The 19,681-nt window shown below is 40.1% G+C and overlaps 1 protein-coding gene across 4 annotated transcripts in view; it reads left to right on the top strand.

Moving 5' to 3' along the window:
- Positions 1 to 19,681, top strand: part of SYT1 (synaptotagmin 1) — a 533,241-nt gene that overhangs the window by 413,147 nt on the left and 100,413 nt on the right. For 3 of the 4 annotated variants that reach the window (XM_061639659.1, XM_061639658.1, XM_061639660.1), the window contains 2 exons: positions 5,633 to 5,755; positions 18,209 to 18,376. In XM_061639659.1, the coding sequence (XP_061495643.1) occupies positions 5,633 to 5,755; positions 18,209 to 18,376 (291 nt within the window). The remainder of the gene's footprint in view (positions 1 to 5,632; positions 5,756 to 18,208; positions 18,377 to 19,681) is intronic. The other variant, XM_061639661.1, reaches the window with a different exon arrangement.

Here is a 19,681-nt window from a genome sequence, read left to right as displayed (position 1 = left end):
AGCTTAAATATTCATGCGTGTAGGAAAGGTTATCTAGGGAAATAACTGCTTAAGTAAAGATCAAAGACTGAGGATCTTACAGTGCAATCCTAAGCATGCCTACTCAGAAGTAAGTCTTACTGAGTTCAATGGAACTTACTCCCAGGTAAGTGTGCATAGGATTGCAGCTGTAATTATGTAAAGGTGTTGAACAGAAAATGTACAGCATATGTAAATGGTCATTTCTCCATGGTTTGACTAATGTTTTTGCGTGTGGATGTTTTAATTTTTATTTTTTCCTTCTATGTCCTCCTTATCTATGTTGTATCTCATGACTGTTCTGGATTGTCACTTGCGGTAGGTTTATTTTGCTCTTTGGACACACCTAGTCTCAAGCTCTGATATATTTAATCTCCTGACAGCTGTGGCTCCTCAGCTGAGATTTATACGTAGCTTTGACACACATCAAGAGGCTGAACTAAATTGATTTCTTTCTTTTGTGAGATTATTCTCCCCCTCCTCATTTTCTATATATATATTAAGCCTGAAGGTATTAGAAAGCTCACGTTTTGATATGCACAGAATGTAATGTACAGGTCTCTTTTTCCTTTTTGCATACATATCAAAGTTGCCAAAACAGCTCAAAAGAAGAAGAAGAAAGGTGGTTTCCTATTGGCTTATTTCTGATCAGAATCTTATTCACTTACAGTGTGTTCCATATCTGCTTTTGTTGTATTTATACTTTTAGACTGCAATTCTTTGCCTCCTTCCATAGAAGTAAGCTCCATTGAACTCACTGTGGCTTATTTCTGATTAGACATGTGTAGGATTGTACTGCCAGTTGCTCTGCAACCATGGACTGTGCTAAACTGACTTCAAGAAATATGTTGGTGTTAACTGGGAAAATATTTGGGCCATTATTTTTTGAAGCATCTTTCTATCACAACTTTCACTGCTGCAGTTTATCAGTCTGCAGCAATCCTCTTGTGTCTCCTATAATTTTCTGTTGCCATTTTTTATTGTAAGAAGGGGGAACATTCAACTCTAGAGACACTCTAATAAGTTCTGATTTAATGACTCTGAATTTAATATATTGGTACAGCAAATTCCTTGCTGAAGCTCAGCCTTTGGGAAAGGAGTAGACTTAATCATTTCAGTGATGAACAGTGGCACTGAAAAATTATCAAAAATTTAGTCCCATTTCTTGAAGAATAATTGCTGCAATGGTCTCTATCTTTTTTATTAGGTCACAAAATGTTAGAGAGGGAGATGTAATATTTCAGCCATTAAAATTACATCAGGCTGAAATGTTCTCACTTGTTAGATACTTTGATTTTATGGAGAATATGTCTCTTGATTAGATAAGGACATTGGGAGTTGGCATCATTTATGCCACTAAATGTGATCGTTTGTTGCTGAGTTTTATTCCTGCCTCTTTTCACCTGCCAGGAGGGAAATTATTTACAGTTGCATAGCTATTTACATGGATATGGGTCCAAACCTGTAAGCATGCAACAGCGTGATACTAGTATAACACCAGCACAATATTGTGTTTTCCGGCATAGTGCTCCTGAAGTTACTTTCTTATCCTTCTGTTTGGTGCAGGGAGTCAAAGAAATGGGCTAGAAGACGTCAGTTGGTGTACAATACAGTACTTGGATACAGTACTTGGATTCAAGCCACAGTTGTGTGTTCATTTATCACTTCTTCCGGACATGGTTTTCCCTATGCCAGGGATAGGATCCTGTGGCCCTCTAAATGTTATAAGATGACAATTCCCATCATCCCTCACCATTGAGCTGGGGCTGGGGCTGATGGGAATTGGAGGCCAACAACATCTTGATTCCTCATCCCTTCTAGTCAGGTCCCACTGCCCACGGTTGATTTTTAGTGGCATGGTATTATAGACATCCTGTTCTTAATTATGCAACTGGATGAACCCTTGAAGATGTCATAGATTATTTAAGTGACACCAAATTGGCTTAAATCCAAATATGTTGGTTTAATTGGGTTGTGGGTGACCAATCTGTTTCTTAATTTTCTCTCTTGGAGGGCTGTGGTGTGGAAAACAAAACAAAAAACTTTAAAATATATTTGGAAGTGGGAATTTCCAAATGTAGCTGTTTAAAAAGATGGCACTAATTCATCTTTAACCAATTTTATTGATAGAATGTGTGAAAAACAAAATGATATCCTGAGGAAATCAACAAGGGAATGAGATCACTTTTGTTCGTAATCACATCTCTGAGGGTTACTTTTTGAAAGGGTTCAGGAGTAGAAAGGGAAGAGAAAGGTCCAAATGCACAGGACAAAAGAAGAGTCATAAGAAGAGCCTTGTTGGATTTGTCCAAAGGTCCATCTAGTCCAGCATCTTCTTTCCTACTACCCAGATGCCTCTAGGAAGCCCACAAGCAGGGCATGAAACATACTGCTGTTGCTCTTAGCAACTAGTATTCACTGGTGAGGCAAAACATCTGAAGAAATGTAACTGAGAAAATTGCTTTTGATGTCTCGCCATGAGTATATAAGCATACACCAGTCATTCCCAAACTACATGCTGGATGCCACAAGAAAACTGCTGTGAGAAATAGATTACAGGTAGTTTCCCCTTACCCTTTCAATGCATGTTTAATCCTTGCTGAACCTGCTGAAGCTTTCAATCACTGCATCTCTGCATATAGGTATGGAAGTGTTAAAAGCACCTCTTTGCTCCCACACAAAGAAGACTCGTGACACAAGACTGGAATAATGTTATATTTATTAAAATATAACATCCTGAACCCAATGCAATACAGCCAATTATTCAAATATTCAACTCTTCGGGCAGGTGAGGCTCAACCTAACCATGAGGGATTATACCCTCACCTTCTAAAGGCATCCATTCTCTTCATTACGTCACCCCAGAGTCAAGGACGTGGGTGAAATCCTCCCTCCTTGCTCTTGGAGCCAGCTGTGTGGTTCCAACCTCCACACCATGGCCCCGCCGTACAGGCATTCACCATGATGCGCAAGCAGGTCCCACAAGGACACAACCAAGATCGCCACCAGACACCAAGCCCTGATGGTTCCCTGGGGAGTGCCCCTATTTCATGATGCCTTAACCGCCTAAATTTAATCCCCATATACCTCACCTGCCCGAATTCTATGCCAGCCAAAGCAGACGCATCCCAACCCTACCGAGAAGCCAATTCAATTAAACCCAAGCAGTATGGAGTAGGCAAAACCAAAGGGATTCTGAAATCAGGATCCCCCCAAAAAATTCCTACTCGGCCCCATATCAGGCGACCAGCAAAGCCCATGCCGCAAGGCGAAAAAGGCAAGCACGGGAAAGACGGAGCAGCCTTATATCTGCTGCTCTGCGCCCTTCCAATTGGACGAGTGGTCTCACGTGGCACCTACCGCTTGATTCGAGAATGTTCCCAAGTCTTCCCTGTAAATCTGGTGGAAGCAAATACGCCCCTAATCAGGAACGCTATTCCAGACCTACTTTACATGGTAGTTCAGGGAGACTTCCCATTATCTGTTCAGTAAAAAAACAACCCCACTGCTTACTTCTAGCTAGATGTGGAGGGCTAGGCGCCAGTGAGATCAGAACAGTGCAAACACACTGGTGGAGCCAATCCGGTGCTCCTGCCCAGTGTGTTTGGACCATGCTGATCTCACCGCTGTTGCAACAACCGACTGAAGGTCAGGTGAGCGCCCCTGTCCCACCACACTGCCAGCTACTCTTACATAGTTCGGGGATTATATTCAGCTCCGTGACTCACAGGTTGTGCAGGCTATACTAGGAGCTTTTCAGGCTACAATCCTATTTGCATTTACCTGGGAGTAAATCCCTTTAAACTCAATAGTGCTTACTTCTGAAGAGACATGCATAGGATTGCACTGTTAATCTGTGAGCACACTAGTCACTCAAAAGCAGAACAAATGGTTTTTCTGGCTGTATTTTGAATCGACTCTGCCCTCAGCTGGACATATCTCCCTTCCCCACTGCTGACTGCAGGCCTGGCAGGGCTGTCCACAGCAAAACGTTGGGCCAATCACTGTCTCTGCCTGAGGGAACAGCAAAATGTTTCCACTGGTCACACCTGGAGAGGCAAGGGGTTGATCTACCAATCAGTTGCGAAATCTATCTGAAGCTGAATAATAATAATTTTTAAAAACAGCACTGGAGCTGATCCGATCAGTTTTAGAATAAAGACATGCAGAGTCTGAAAAAGGCAACGGCATAAATCTGTGATGGGACTGAGTTTTCACACTGGTTACAAGTAAATGGCCAGTGTTAATTCTTTGTTGCTATGCACTGTAAGTAATTTCCACACTGGCAAAGGAAATAAGTGGGTTTATTTAATGTGATCATGCAATTGATTATCCAATTACTATCCAAAGAAAACATTAAACAGTTCTGAATGAAAAGGTACATGTTGATACACTCACTATAACTAAAGTTAGTCATAACTAAGACTGAAGTCCTATACATGCTTACATGGGGGAAAGCCCCATTGAACTTAATGGGGTTTGCCTCTGGGTAGACAAGGAGAGGATCGTGCTATAAGTCTCTTTGCTTTAGTAAAAAATAATGTTACATCACAATCTTAGATATGTCTACCCAGAGACAAGCCCATTTAGTTGAATAGGGTTTGCTTCTAGGTAAGTGCGTATACAATTGCAGCCTTAGTTGGATTAGAGCCTTAGGCTGCAATCCTATACACACTTACCTCAGAATAAATCCTAGTGAACCCAATGGGGCTTACTGCTGATCTGACATAAATAGGATTGCTTTGCCAATGTTTAAAAACTGAAATTGTATATGATACACACTTGGGCTTTCTAATAGTGAACAAATTAATGCTTTCAGGTTGTTATTTTCTACTGTATAAAATCTCTGTTGGTAAATGCTGCCTATGCCTTTTAAAAACAACTGCTGCTTTATCTAATAGTCACATTTGTCCATAATTGCACTAACATCAGTGTGTCTTTAAATCAATTTGGTTCAGCCTGGCTTTAAACGGAGAATAACTGAAAAGAAAAAGAGAACAAAAAGGGTCTTATTTTTTGTAAACGTGCATTTGCTAATGGCATAGTGATACTTTTGCTTCCATATTCATCATAAATGGGGGGGGAACCATCCAAAATGTTTGGCGTCTCATTTTATGAAGACATCACACACAGCAACATTTAAAATAGGAGTAATTTTGTGGAAACACTTTGCTTTAGTGCAAATAATTCACAGCATGCACAACAGTTTTAAATTGAATGACTGTGCAACCTTGCCTCTTTAATAGCATGTTTATCCACACTTGCCTCTGGACAAGACAATTTGATTCAATAAAAGATTTTACAAAAAATATCACGTTGACTTTCTCTTTATGTTTCAGGCTTTGAAACAATTGTTGCTTGCAATGCCCCCAAGAGATGCTTTCCGCCCCCTTCTTTCATTGCTTCCTTGCTGCTTGCTGATGATATTTCTCTTGTGCAATGAGAGTAGTTTAAATATATATATATATATGTCAACAACATATATGATTTTTTGCCATCCTGCTTGCTTTTAATGGCTTTTACTATAGGGTTTGGTGCAAGTGCCTGCTTTTCAGAGCTTTGCTTGGAAGGTAGTCATATTCATTACTTTAATTGTTGCCCCTTTTCTTTGCAGGCCCTTAAGGATGATGATGCTGAAACAGGGCTGACTGATGGAGAAGAAAAAGAAGAGCCAAAAGAGGAGGAAAAATTAGGGAAAATCCAGTATTCTTTGGATTACGACTTTCAGAACAATCAGGTTTGAAATGAGTGTGTTGTGGGAGTGAAAAGAAAATGGGTGATGGAACTTCCCCTTCCATTCCTTGTCGCTGCATATGCACCCCAAATCTGCTCCAGAGGGTTCCCTGAACTCCATTCTACTCACAGTAATTTGTTTCATTGGAAGGCAGACACAACTGGATATCACCAAAACATATAGCGTGCACTTCTGAAACAATTCAAGTTAGAGACTGGGGGTAACAAAACACATTTTTGCTCATAATTTCATCATTTAAATGACATCATGGAAAAGTTGCAGAACATTTATTTCCATAGGCATTTTAAACTTAGAATTTAGAATTTAATTTAGAAAATTAAGAAGGGAGCAAAATTTAAGACTGGATTTGATGGTGTTCTGTAAATTGCATATTGTCCTTCAAAGAAAGAACATTTCCAGATTTGAAGTATCTAATAGTTGTGGGGGGTAAGGGCAGAGTGTAGGGAATCCTTGCAACTTCAAATATGTTGACAATTGTTCACAATTGCATCATAGTGTATTGTAATCTTGACTCTTTTCTGATTGACTGGATCTCTGACTGGATGCAGAAATGGAGTAAGATTTTCCTCACCACATGGCAGGACAAGACAGGGGACTGCTTACCTGATAGTGGCACACTGTTGTAAGTTACCACTTGGTAAATGGTCATCTGCATTCTCACTGAAATGGTTCATTATTTGAAATATTTGCCTATACTGGGGTCAGGAATGTGCAGAATAACAAAATATTGCCATCTTACATCACAGAGCAATAACTGGTGTAGAATGCAGGGCTCCTCACTCCTAGTCCTTTTTCAAATGGAACTCTTTCTCTACTAACTTATTTCTCACTTGTTTTCCATAAAGCTCTTCAGAAACATTTACCCCACAAATAGGGAACCTGTGCCCCTCCAGATGTTGTTGGACTCCACCTCCAATCAGCTTCAGCCAGTATGGCCACAGTCAGAGATGATGGGAGTAGACATCCAGCAACATCTGGAAAGTCACAGATTTCCTATTCCTGATTTATCCTAATAAGAACTAAACTCCAAATCTATAAAATGAAACTAGGTGGGACTTTGTTACCAATTCAGTGGCTGCTCTGGGCAAACCACTCTCCCTTGGCCTCTGTTCCCCATCAGTAAAATCTGCCAGAGCCATAAGTAGTAGGTATTGTATCCTGATCCCAACCTTAGTTCATAATCTTTCAGGAATAGGATATTTTGGAAGGAAGTGGGACAAGAAATAGCACTGTGAATGTGTTGCATACATAATGAGTAGAGGGAGCCAACAAGCCAAAAGCAATTTTGCCTCTGTTGGTCTATCAGATAGCATTCCAGTTCCATCTTACCGTCACCTGTTACATAGCAAGAGCCTGGGTTGCTCAGTCCTAGTGATGCTACTGACTTCTGTCACAAGTCTTATGTGAGGATCATCATGGCTATCAATGATTGTGCATGCTGAAAGTGCTGAATGTTAGACATCTTTTTAGTTAGTTGCTGCTTTTATTGTTTTAAAAATGTTTTTAATTGCTTGCTTTTCATTGTTTTGATAATTTTAATGTTTTTTCTTGAAAATTACCTAGAGGTTCGTGGGTGTTTTTTTTTTTTACAATCTAGTGAGATATTAATTTTGTTAAACAAAAAATAAATAAAATATTCTGGGGTCCAGGCAGCATTTCTCTTCTGTTACAAGCATCTAATTCCATAAACAGAACCATGTCCATCTATCTATAAAATATTTACATACTTGGATACAGACAGGAGAAGACTGGGGCGGGGGTATTTTTACAAAGTGAGGCCATAAAGGCAGAGCACCATTCTAAACAAGATCCAGTCAAAGGGTAAAAGATCCAGTCAGAATGGATACCAACTGATAATGAATTGATGAACAAAGTTGAAGAGTATACAACCCCCCCTCGAAAACCTTAAGAATGCTGCCCCATGCTCACTTACATGGGAGTAAGTGATTGCAATGTAAGAGAGACAATTACTTTCTGTAGAGAGTTAGCCACACACAGTCTCTGTTCAGCCCCACCCTGATGGTATCACATCAGTGTATGAGTTCTAACTCAGTCCATTCAGATTAGAGTTTCGATTTGATGCTTTTGTCATCTAAGTAAGACATATAATGTGAAGCCAGCACAGATCCCTGACTGAACCAGGAGAGGTGCCCAATCAGCTCTTACACTGGCTTAAGAACTTTCTGAGAGGTGCTACCCACATATCAAGATGTGTTCTCAGTTGTTCTTCATCAACAAGAGTAAGATTACACTCCATATTCTACAAATATTTCCAAGTAACTCCCTCATCATCCATTCTGCTTCAAAGAAGGCATAAAAGAATTCACAAGCCTAAGGATAAAAAAGCTTTTCCCCCAAGAGCATACGTGGAGGTATGCTGTGTTTTAGGCCGTTAGCTGGCCATTCTACATCACTAGGATCTCTTGAAATCCGTGAGAAACTTTTAAATCTTCAAACAATAGTGGATGTTAAGGGGGGAGAGAAGGGAAAGCTATAAATCTTTTGTGAGAAATGGATGTGACCTTCTTCAGAAGATGAACAAAAATTGTTGAGTTTTTGAAAAGGAATGCTGTTCTGGCTCTGTGACATTGTTTTTTTTAAAATAAAAAAAGTTTATTTTTGCTATTAAATCTTTGGTAGTGTTCCAAGTGTAACTAAAGTGATAACTACCTTTGATTATGGCTTCATAATTTCTTCTGCTGCCATAGTTCAGATATTATATTCCTCGGCAGAGTGCTTAACAATTTCTTGGGATGAATGAGAAAACGCAAGAACACAAAGAGCCATACCCAGGAAATCCAGTTATCACTTATTGTACTGAAGAGTTGGGAAATTGAAACAAGATGACCAAAATACTCCCTAGAGCATAATGACTCTATTCTAGAGAGAATTAAAAAATTTTTAAAGGAAATTGAATTACAATCCCATTCTGCTAGTTAAAAGTCATAAGCAAACTGATCCTGGGTGGCTGATGTGCCCAGACTAATGCATTCATGATCCTCGGATCAACCAGCAGTCGAGCCATAACAATAGCCATAGAAACAAACTCCAATGTAGCAACACTAACAGGCATGCCTTGGTAACTCATAGGGCCATAGGGGTCAGCTGCTGTCACAGACATATGGGTAAGGGCCATAGCTAAGTGGTAGAGTGCCTGTTTTACAGGCAGAAAGTCCCAGGTTCAATCCCCAGCATCTCCAGATAGGTCTGGGAAGACCCCTGCCTGAAATCCTGGAGATCCACTGCCAGTCAATGTAGACAGTACTGAGCTACATGGGCCAATGGTCTGACTCAGTATAAAGCAGGTTCATATTTATCTGTGTCCGAGCCAAAAGCAAAGTTGCTCACTGATATCTCACTCACAGAAACTATGCAGGTAAGTCTTCAGTCAATGTATGGTACTGACTGAGTGACCCCATAAAGTCACCCTGTCTAATTTGCACATGACACACCACTGGGCAGGCAGAAAGAGACAACTGTGCCTTCCATTGTCCAGACCACCATAGTGCAGTGGGCAAGAGGCAGCAACCGACTATTATAGCCGCAGAGTCCAGGATTTCAGGAAGGGCCTCACCTCAGTGGCAGAGCACCTACTTTGCATGCAGAAGGCCCCAGGTTCAATCCCCAGCATCTTCAGATAGGGCTCAGAATGTTCTCTGGTTGAAATCTGGGAGAGCCAATGACAGTCGGTATAGAAAACACTGATCTGGATGGACCAATAGTCTGACTCAATATAAAGTAGCTTCCCATGTTCCTGTGTCAGAGAATTTACATCCCCTGTGAGCAGGAACTCATGCAACATTTAAAGAACAATCTTTGCTAGGCAAACAGTCGGAGCCACGCAAGAAGTGCCATTCCATTATAACACTCAGCCAGGGCCAGTGGGTAGAAGCCATACATGGAGAACCGAGAAGTTCCACAGGATAAAGGTGCAGTTACTGCTGGAGTAAAGAAGTCTCCCAAAGAGACCCTCATGGGAATACTCCAATAACAGAGGACTCTTATCAGGGTAAGGGGAAAGCTTTTTTGCATCTGAGGGTCACAAGGACAAGGAAGCTCATAGGGACCTGGACCAGAAGCTGCCTGGAACCTCTTTGAGGAAGAACAATATAGTGGGGAACAGAACATGCAGATTAATTCTAAACAGTTCCCCTTCTCCTGCCATGCCTCTGCTCTATCTCCTCTCGCCATTCACACCAATGAGGCTCTCCTACACTCTTGATATAAGGATGTTTTACACTGATGTGGATTGTTTCTGCCAGATAAGCAAAGGGCCATAGCTCAGTGGTGAATCACATGCAACCACACAGCCATGAAGCTCACTGAGTAACCTTGGGCCTCTCAGCCTCAGAGGAAGGCAATGGTAAACCACCTCGGAATAGCACTTACCATGAAAACTCCAAGTCTGGATCGACTTGAAGGCAGTCCATTTCCATTTATATATATATATTACATGGTCGGGAGAAAAAAGATGGCTGCTGACTAACAAGCTGTGTTTGTCGGAGCCGGAGCGGTCTTGGAAGAAATCTACTAATAACAACCTCCTATGCACTGAATCTAGGATTGATAATTGGAAAACCTTCTTAAACTTCAAAACACAAAGATTGTCAGAAAAGTCATGTCTTAAAAGCAAATTCTCTGCACAACGAAGAGGATATATTTATTGACCTGGAACGCCCTTGGAGGTAAATACTTCCTTACTAATAAACAACTCTAATGACTAGATAACTGACAAATAATCAACAAAATGTGCTGAGAACTATCTTAGTTTTCCCTCTCCTAAACTTGGCAAATACAAGTTTAAAGAAATTGTTGTCTTCTACTTTTCAAAGTGATTTTCTGTCCTGACTGCGTTATCTTTAAGAAGCACTAATCTATCAGGCCAGCTGTAGCTGAAGTCTATATATCAAGTTTAAAGGATGGTTCTTACCAGAAAAAAAATGCAAAGAACTTGGAATAGAACTATGCTCCGATGTGGCCCTTCTCCAAACTAGAGGAATGCAGACCAAGATAACACACTTTTACAATCCAAGGGAGTCTACGGGGGAAGCAAGGCAAGGGAAGGAGATTGAAACTACAGTGTCTAATAAGAACTGTAATAATGATTGGTCGTTAGACAACCCCCTGTCGTGGTTCCTAAACACCGAGGAGCCGTCATGCCCTAACTTGGCACAAGAACTAACAACAGCTGTAGAGGGAAACTCTTTATTTGATACAGTAGTTCAAGGGAAGGCAACTAACATCTCAGCCTTAAGTAATTGTAGCTCAATGCCCCCCCTTGAATCTTCATCTATTTACGAAGATCTTAAATTTAATTCATCAGACTTTGGACAGCCTCTGGAAACGACAAAGGATCCTGTTTTGAATAACAATCAAGGCTCCTTGGCTAATGAAGACTGGCCTCAAGTGATGGCCCAATCCTTAATCCAAATTTCAAACTTTGTGGCTGAATCGAACTCTCTGCTCTCCACATTAGCTGATATAATTATTAAGAAAGAATATGATCATAAAGGAGTGGCTACAAACTTGCATACAAATTCGCAGGCTACTCAAACCTTATCTCTGAAACCATCTCCCACTATGCCAGACAAAAAGAGGAATTTACAGACAGCCAAACACTCTAAGAAAAGTAAAAACATTAAATCCTGTAAGACTCGATACAAATCTCATATGAGATATGATAAACTTTTCAAATTACTGGATACCTCCAGCCCACCAAACAAGGGCAAAAAGAGGAGAAAAAGGAAGCACAAGAAAACGAAGATGGAAAAGAAGACAAACATATCCACTTTGGTGCAAATGAAACAAAATGATAACTCTGCTGACCAAGAACTATCAAAACTGGAGTCTAATACTCCAATTTTACAACTTTCCTCACCTAATTATATTAAACCTCAATCCCAACAATCTAAAGTGATCTTGGATATCCCCGAAGTGGCTGGGACACATAAAACTTAATCGTGGGAGTTGGTCCTAAGTAAGGTAAAAGTAGCTATAATAAATTTCCCTAAACCCAAAGGAGCTCTAACTCAGCTCCAACGAAGGAAGCACTTCCAATCTTTAATGGAATACATCATACCAGGAATAAACTGGTGTATGGAGGTTGCTTCAATAGACTATCTCTTTTACAATTATGTGGAAGCAAGAGCTATAGTCACATTTCATGATAATAAAATAGCTAGCTTCCTATATGAAAGTAGAAATCTACTTCTTTCACAGAATTTAAGATGTCATAGGGTCTTTGAAAATGTTGCCCCAATACAAAGTCTATTATCTTGGACCTTAAAAGAGCATTAACTTCGATCTCCAGAATTGATGATGGTGTCAAGGGATCAGGCCTTTCAGCTGGTGACCCCGGAAGATACAACTATAAATGCTACAAAGACTCGAGAAATCCACAAAAAAACTGACATTACGACTCCTCCAAATGAGGAAGGATTATCCTCTGTCCCAGAACAACAACATTTACTCAAGTCATATTCTGCACTATCAACAGAAGCACAATCGGAAATTTTGATAAATCTTGAAAACTTAGTGACCACCTTAAAAGGGAAAAGAAAGGGGCAAACTGATGATCCCTATATTAGATCTGAGAGCGGACGACCAAGCCCAGAACTTTTAGAAATACCAAACTCGCCCCTTCTACATCATACTGGAAAAGAGAACAAGGATTCCTGTGAGATTTTAACTGAGGAGAACCCCAGACAAGGATCAAGCATGTATATACCATCAATGCCTAGCTCCCTGGGACAATCTAATTTCATGCCCCCTTTAGAATTGAAGGCTGGGGAAAAACATTACTTGAGGATTTTTCTGCTCCTCGGCTCCCGAAAACTTGACAAGGTTTTCCCTCAAGCTTACATCAGCTAAAGATCGCCTCCTGGAATATAGCTGGATGGAAGAATAAAGATCTAGACCCATATACCACTGATTTCTTAGATCAATTTGACATTATCTTCTTACAAGAAACCTGGATAATGGACGAGCCCCATCTAGATGGCTATGCCCCTTTTTCATTAGAGGCTAACCAAAGTTCCAGAGGTGGCCGCCCAAAAGGTGGTAATTGTATATTTGTAACAACCAAAATTAATGCTCAAGTTGTCAAGCTCGAAACTTTGCCAAACCTAGCTTTAGCTATAATTATAAGACCGCCTTCCTATTCCTTACTGCTTGTCAATGTATACTTACCACCGAGTAAAGATTAAAAAACTGCCATTGACAAAGCAGTGAAATTGGAAGGCTATCTGGAGAATTTAATTGCTACATATCCTGAAGCTTCATGATAGTTGCTGGTGATTTCAATGCCAGATTAGGTTCATCTGATGTTGCTTTATACAACAAATACCAAATGATTCCTCCCCAAATAGAAGGCCTCTTTAACATCCCCACAAGACAATCGAGAGATAGTGGATTAAATCACACTGGCATTTATTTGATGCAAAATTTGACTAAATTAAATTTGGTACTTTCAAACGGTCATACTTGTGGGGATTTAGAAGGGGAACTTACTTATTTATCAATGAGAGGACCATCACAAATTGATTTAGTCTTTGTATCGCAGGAACTTTTTCAGTTAGTGGATAACTTCAAAGTGGAGGATCGCCCGGAGAGCGACCATCGACCTTTAAATATTCTCCTTAATTGTAGTGCAATACCTTTATCGCTGGGCTCCCAGACATTTACCAAAAAAGAGGTGGATATTCGCCTGGGCAGGCTGAGATGGATTCCCAAAGTAGAGAAAGAATTAAATGCATGGCTAAACTCTTCAGAGATCCTAAAGATAAAAGATTCTATCATTACAACAATCTATCCCGATGATCCTTCACCTTACTTTCAGCACCTGGTAGTTTCTTTCCAAAACTCCCTCTTAACAACGGCCAATTGTAATAGGACAAATCCCCCCAAAATATCAAAGTCATGGTTCAATCAAGAATGTCGGGATAATAAGAAACAGTTAACATCAATATATAAAGCCTATAAAATAAATAGATCACCTGAACATCTATTGACATATTGCACAGCAAAGAAACAATATAAGAATTTGCGTAAAAGGAAAAAGAAGATGGATCTAAATAAAACCTGGCTACGCTTATTATTTGCTTCCAAATTAAAAAACCCTACGTTATTCTGGAGACTTGTCTCGTATAATTGGCCAAAACCTTTATCCAATCTAGATTGCCATATCTCTCCAACTACCTGGGAGAATTATTTTGCCAGACTGTATCAAAAGAATATTGATAATGGCACGGTAATACATTACACAGAAGCTGAAATCCCCGAATGGGCTCCGGTTACTATACCGGAGGTACTTGACTTAATTGCTAAACTCAAGCTGAGAAAAGCCCCTGGCAGTGATAACATCCCAGCTGAAGTGTTTAAACTAAACCCGGAATGGTGGGCCCCTCTATTAGCTGCTTTGTTTACCTATATTAACAACTCAATGAAAATCCCTAAAGAGTGGGGCCATGCAATAATTATTCCAATATACAAAAAAGGTTCTTATACTGACCCAGCCAATTACAGACCGATAAGCCTACTGAATATAATTAGCAAACTATATGCGACCCTTTTGCTAGATAAACTGAATACCTGGGTGGAACAAAAGAATTTATTGGCCCAGGAACAAGCAGGCTTTAGGCCTGGACATTCAACTATTGATCAGGCCTTAATTTTATACAATCTAATATCCAAATACTCGACTAAGCCTGATTCTATGTTGTATACAGCCTTTATTGACCTTAGACTAGCATTCGATTCCATCTCCCGTGAAAGACTCTGGGAGAAACTAAGTGCCATGGATATTGATAAAAGACTCCTACTATTGATTCGAGGACTATACTTGGACACATCCCTATGGGTTAGATGTAACAACAAGGGCCATTTATCTAACCCAATCCCCACATTTAAAGGGGTGAAGCAGGGGTGTGTTTAGCTCCCCTGCTATTTAACATATATATTAATGGAATAGTAGATTCCCTGGCTACTATTTCTGCCCATGCACCGATATTAGCCGGCAGTTCTAGATCTATTCTTTTATATGCCGACGATATAGTTCTGTTGGCAAGATCCTTGGTTGGCCTTAGGCGACTTCTGGCAGCTCTGGCCACATTTTGTTCAAAGGAGCTGCTGTCAAGGTTCTAATATTTACAAAAAAAAGATCGAAACACCGCTGGCAAATTAAGGGTCACTCAATTGAACAAATAAATACTGTTATGTACTTAGGCTTAACATTTCAATCGACTGGATCATGGCAAATGCAGATCAAGGCAACGGTCTGGAATGCTAAAAAAACGCTGAAAGCCCTCTTATCATATTTTTTTAATAAAGGGGGCCAGCTTATTATTCCAGCAATTAAAGTATTTGTTGCCAAAGTAATTGCTCAATTACTATATGGGGTACAAGTTACTACTTATGAGAACTTTTCTGTTTTGGAATCGATTCAAAATTCTTTTCTGCGAACTATCTTTGCGGTCCCTAAATGCATTCCCAGTTTCATTCTTAGACTTGAGGCTGGTTTGCCAACTATTGAATCCAGGATTTGGGCTTTGAGAATTTCCACTTGGCTGAAATTGAAATTTAATCCCATTGGGCTTTCTCCCCAGATCCTTCAAGATAATTTTCAATCTCTTTGGGTAAATTTGATAACAGATAAAATTCAGAATCTGGGTTTTTCTATTCCTGAGATTCAAGAAATGGGTTACCCAAAAGCTAAGATGATCATCTCACAAAGAATTAAAGATATTGATTATCAACATCATCTAATGCAAGTCAGAAAACATAGGTATAACCCAAGGTTTTCAACCCCAATGTCCTATTTGTCTAACCTCACTATCCCCAATCACCGCAGGGCATTCTCCCTCGCAAGAATGAACATCCTACCATCAATGCTCTTAGATGGTAGATTTAATAAAATCCCATATTGTGACAGGAAATGTCCCTGCGGTGAGGATGAGGTCGAAACTATTGCCCACGTGCTGCTAAGATGCCCTTATTATCATGATCTCAGAAATCAAATAATTAAACCCATTCTGGACCTTATACCTGGCAGATGTGAGGAAAAGTGCTTGGAATACCTCCTTGGAGATCAACAACAATTAACTACGGAGAAAGTTGCTAAATTTTGTGCAGCTGCTATTCTCTGTAGGAGAAATCGGATAAATGACCCCTGAAATTGTTTATATATATATATATATATTTAATACAATAATAGGCTGGATAGTAGGAATGCATTAAGATATAATATTATACAGAATGAGAATGACAAATTAATTAAGAATTTTCAATCCAGCAGCATATGGATTGAAAATTCTTAATTAATTTGTCATTCTCATTCTGTATAATATTATATCTTAATGCATTCCTACTATCCAGCCTATTATTGTATTAAATAATTGTGAATAGCGAATGAATAATGAATAACCTTCATAGATTTGATAATTGGATTCCGCCCAATTTTTAACTTGAATATGTTTTATTTTAATAACTGTTTTATGAAGCTTGTTTTATATTTGTATACTGGTCTTTGACCGTAATAAAGATTGGATTGGATTGGATATATATTACATGAAGTTGTGGTGAAAATACAAAGGCCACCAAAATAATTATGAACCTATGTGCCTGGATTTACTATAAGAAAAATGAAAATGACTGAGCAAAAGCCTGACAATACTAGTGAACATAAATGCCACATGTTCATTCATTTATATTAAGTTTATAAAGCCCCATAATTAAAATGGCTCCCAAGATGACACTCAGCTAAAAAAATACTTTCCATTCCAGTTTTCTAAACAGAAAATTATCTGGCTATTGGGACAATAAAGACTAAGCTAAGAAATCTACTTTCAGTTGCTACTTCTGCTGTATATTTGTTATTTAATGTTTTGTAATTTTTTTTTTAAACCAGAAGTATTCATTCATTTGGTTGTATGAAGCACCATTCTGTTTTCTAACCACAGGAACATAGCTGACTTGCCACATGCCAGTTGGTACAACTCAGTAAGCCAGGCTATGGCTTAGCAAGATCATGCAATCATGTGGGCTCTTGGAGAGCAGCTTGAAAATGCTTTCTCCTCCATAGCCCTTTGTACTGTTGCATTACATTGAACCAAGCCAAGGTTTGGCTTAGCGTGTCATCCAGCCTAGGACTTGTGGTTAAGCTTTCTCCTCAGTGACCATGAGCTTTAGCCAAGGATAAGCCTGTCAGTTCCCAGCTGAGTACTGGGCTCCTTCTGGGAGAAAGGGTGGGATATAAAGTTAATAAATAACTAAATAAATAGTGGCTAGATAATCAACAGAGAAGTAATTTTCCATGGGAAAGTGGTGGAAATGGCTTGTTATGTAATATGTGGCAGCTATTTGTCCTTTTGTGGCAGTGAAGTTGGGGGGGGGGGAGAAAGCTGATACCATGTCTAAAATGGTAATCCGAAGAAATCAGTGTGAGTTTCCTGCATGTCCTTTTCCATATACATATAAGTAGAAGTAAAATCTGGGAAGAATTTTTCTAAGCCTGTCTAGACAGAACATTGTGATTATGGAAGGCATATTGACCCAGTCTGGACATAATGCTAACTTAAACCAATATGAGCGAATGTCCGGGCTCCCAGAGAAAAGATTGCAGTCCCTTTGCTTCTCTTCCCGTCCTGCGGCTCCTGTGCCACTTATGAGCTAAGCCATAGTTTGACTTAGTGTATTATCTAAACCTGAGCTTGTGGTTTTGCTCTCTCCAGATAGACCACAAATTGTAGCCAAGGTTTGTCCTATGGCTTACTGCTTGAGGCCACTGGGGAGAGACAGACCTGGATTCAAGTGTTCACAGCAGTGGGGAAGCAGCAATGTGCCCACAGTCTTCTCTCCAGGAGCCCACATGTTTGCTCATTCATGCTAAATCATGGCTTGGCTTAGCATTAGCATGCAAAACAGGTCAGTGCAAGATACCTGGTTAGTGAATTGGTAAAGAATCTCTCACTGGAAGTATATAAATATAACTTTAATAATTATATATCTATGATTATTTAACAATACATTTTAAATTGCAATGACCTTTTTTAAAAAGAATCTGTTAGGAAGATATTTGATTGCACCATTGTCAAAGAAAATATAAAAATCCATATATAGCTGTAATCAGCAGCAGTTTAAATGCCTCTTGTCTGCTTAAAAACAGCTTCTTGAAATCTGTGGCTGCTGTAATTGGGGTTTGTTTATTTTTTAAGAGCTGTACATTTCCCCGCCCCCAATCTTCAATTCTTAGAATGCTTCAAGCTAAATGAAGAACTGCAAGTGTCTGTGTGCATGTATCTCTGTGCATCCATATTTCTGTGTACATGTATTTATAGAGAGAGACGTCAGGAACCATAGCATTTGTAAACTCTTCTTAATAGCCTGCTCAGTATTCTGCTCTGCTTATTCTTTCCCATCTGTCTCCCTTTCCTCTTTCAGCTTTTAGTCGGGATTATTCAGGCTGCAGAACTGCCTGCTTTAGATATGGGTGGTACATCTGATCCTTATGTGAAAGTTTTCCTGCTTCCTGATAAAAAGAAGAAATATGAAACAAAGGTTCACAGGAAGACCCTTAATCCTGTCTTCAATGAACAATTTACATTCAAGGTATTCTTTTCATAATGACATGGCACCTTTTTGTTTGTTTGCTATGTATGCTAAAGGTTAATCTCTTGTTCAGTCACAGAATTGCTGATGTCCTGGTTAATTGGTGACCCAAAGCAACAATGGCTTTTTCTTTTGGAGCCATTTCAGAGATTGCCCTGTCATGAAAAATGTAAAGTACAAAGGATTATTACCAGTAGAATACTTCAACTGTAATCTCAGAGCTCTGCTGTTTTGCACCTTTTCATGAATCGGACCTTGAATCTGATTGAAGCTCCTATGAAGAATGGTGCTGTAGCATGGGCTCTTGGATTTTGTGTTTTTGTTAAAGAGGCACAGACTATTCCAGGGCTGGGACTAGTGTCTCACTGACTCCTGCTCCTGACCATTTTTTAGATCTACCATGAATGGGAGGGGATTGAATGCTATTGTGGACCTTCATATATGAGCAAAATGAAAAGCTGTGTGTCTCTTCCACTTGGAAAAGGTGCTAGCAAGCCAGCCAGGAGCCAGGGCCGGCACCAGACTGCAGCAGGCCCTTGGGCACCAGACTTCAGTGAGCCCTCAAAGGCAGTGGCAGTGTGGTGGCACTGCTGGGGCCTTAAATAGGCCCAGCCATGGCAGCATGTTAGCACACTGTACGCACACGCTTACCATCACCCAGGGTTGTGGCGGGGGCGTGTTGATGACTGCATCGCCATATTGGGTAATGGCAAGTATGCATGCTGACGTGGCCAGGCCTATTTAAGCCCCAGGTGGTGGCAGTGCAACATGGGAAGTGGTGCAGCCAGCTCATGGCAAGGGGGGGGTTGCCTGAAAGCTACATCCACCCAGCCCCAGCAGCAGGGGCCCCTCTCAACTGCTGGGCCCTCAGCCAGTGCCCAACCTGGCCTCCTGCTGGTGCCGGGCTTGCCAGGAGCTCTTTATTTTTCACTAGCTATGATCTAGCATAGTGGCTTCAAAACTTCTTTCCCCCCACGGAACACTTGAAAATTGCTGTGGGTCTTGGCGGACCACTTAATGATTTTGCTGCCTGGTACCACACTGGTAAGGTGCTGGATAGTTTTAGTTGTATTTCTGTTCCTTCTTTTATTTCTTCCATTCTATTTTATTATATTACTATTTGCATGGAATACATATTGCAACACAATAAAATACAATATAAGAAATAAAAGAAGCATTAAAAGACAATTGAAAATCCATGTGGATATTTAATGTGGATATGCCACAGACCACCTGAATTAAGCCTACGGACCCCAGGTGATCCACATACCTCAGTCTGGGAACCTCTGATCTAGCAAAAATTGG

The sequence above is a fragment of the Rhineura floridana genome, chromosome 8 (assembly GCF_030035675.1).
Source record: "Rhineura floridana isolate rRhiFlo1 chromosome 8, rRhiFlo1.hap2, whole genome shotgun sequence".
Taxonomy (NCBI): domain Eukaryota; kingdom Metazoa; phylum Chordata; class Lepidosauria; order Squamata; family Rhineuridae; genus Rhineura; species Rhineura floridana.
The sequence above is the reverse complement of the archived record's forward strand: the minus strand, read 5'-3'. Positions and strand labels throughout refer to the sequence as shown.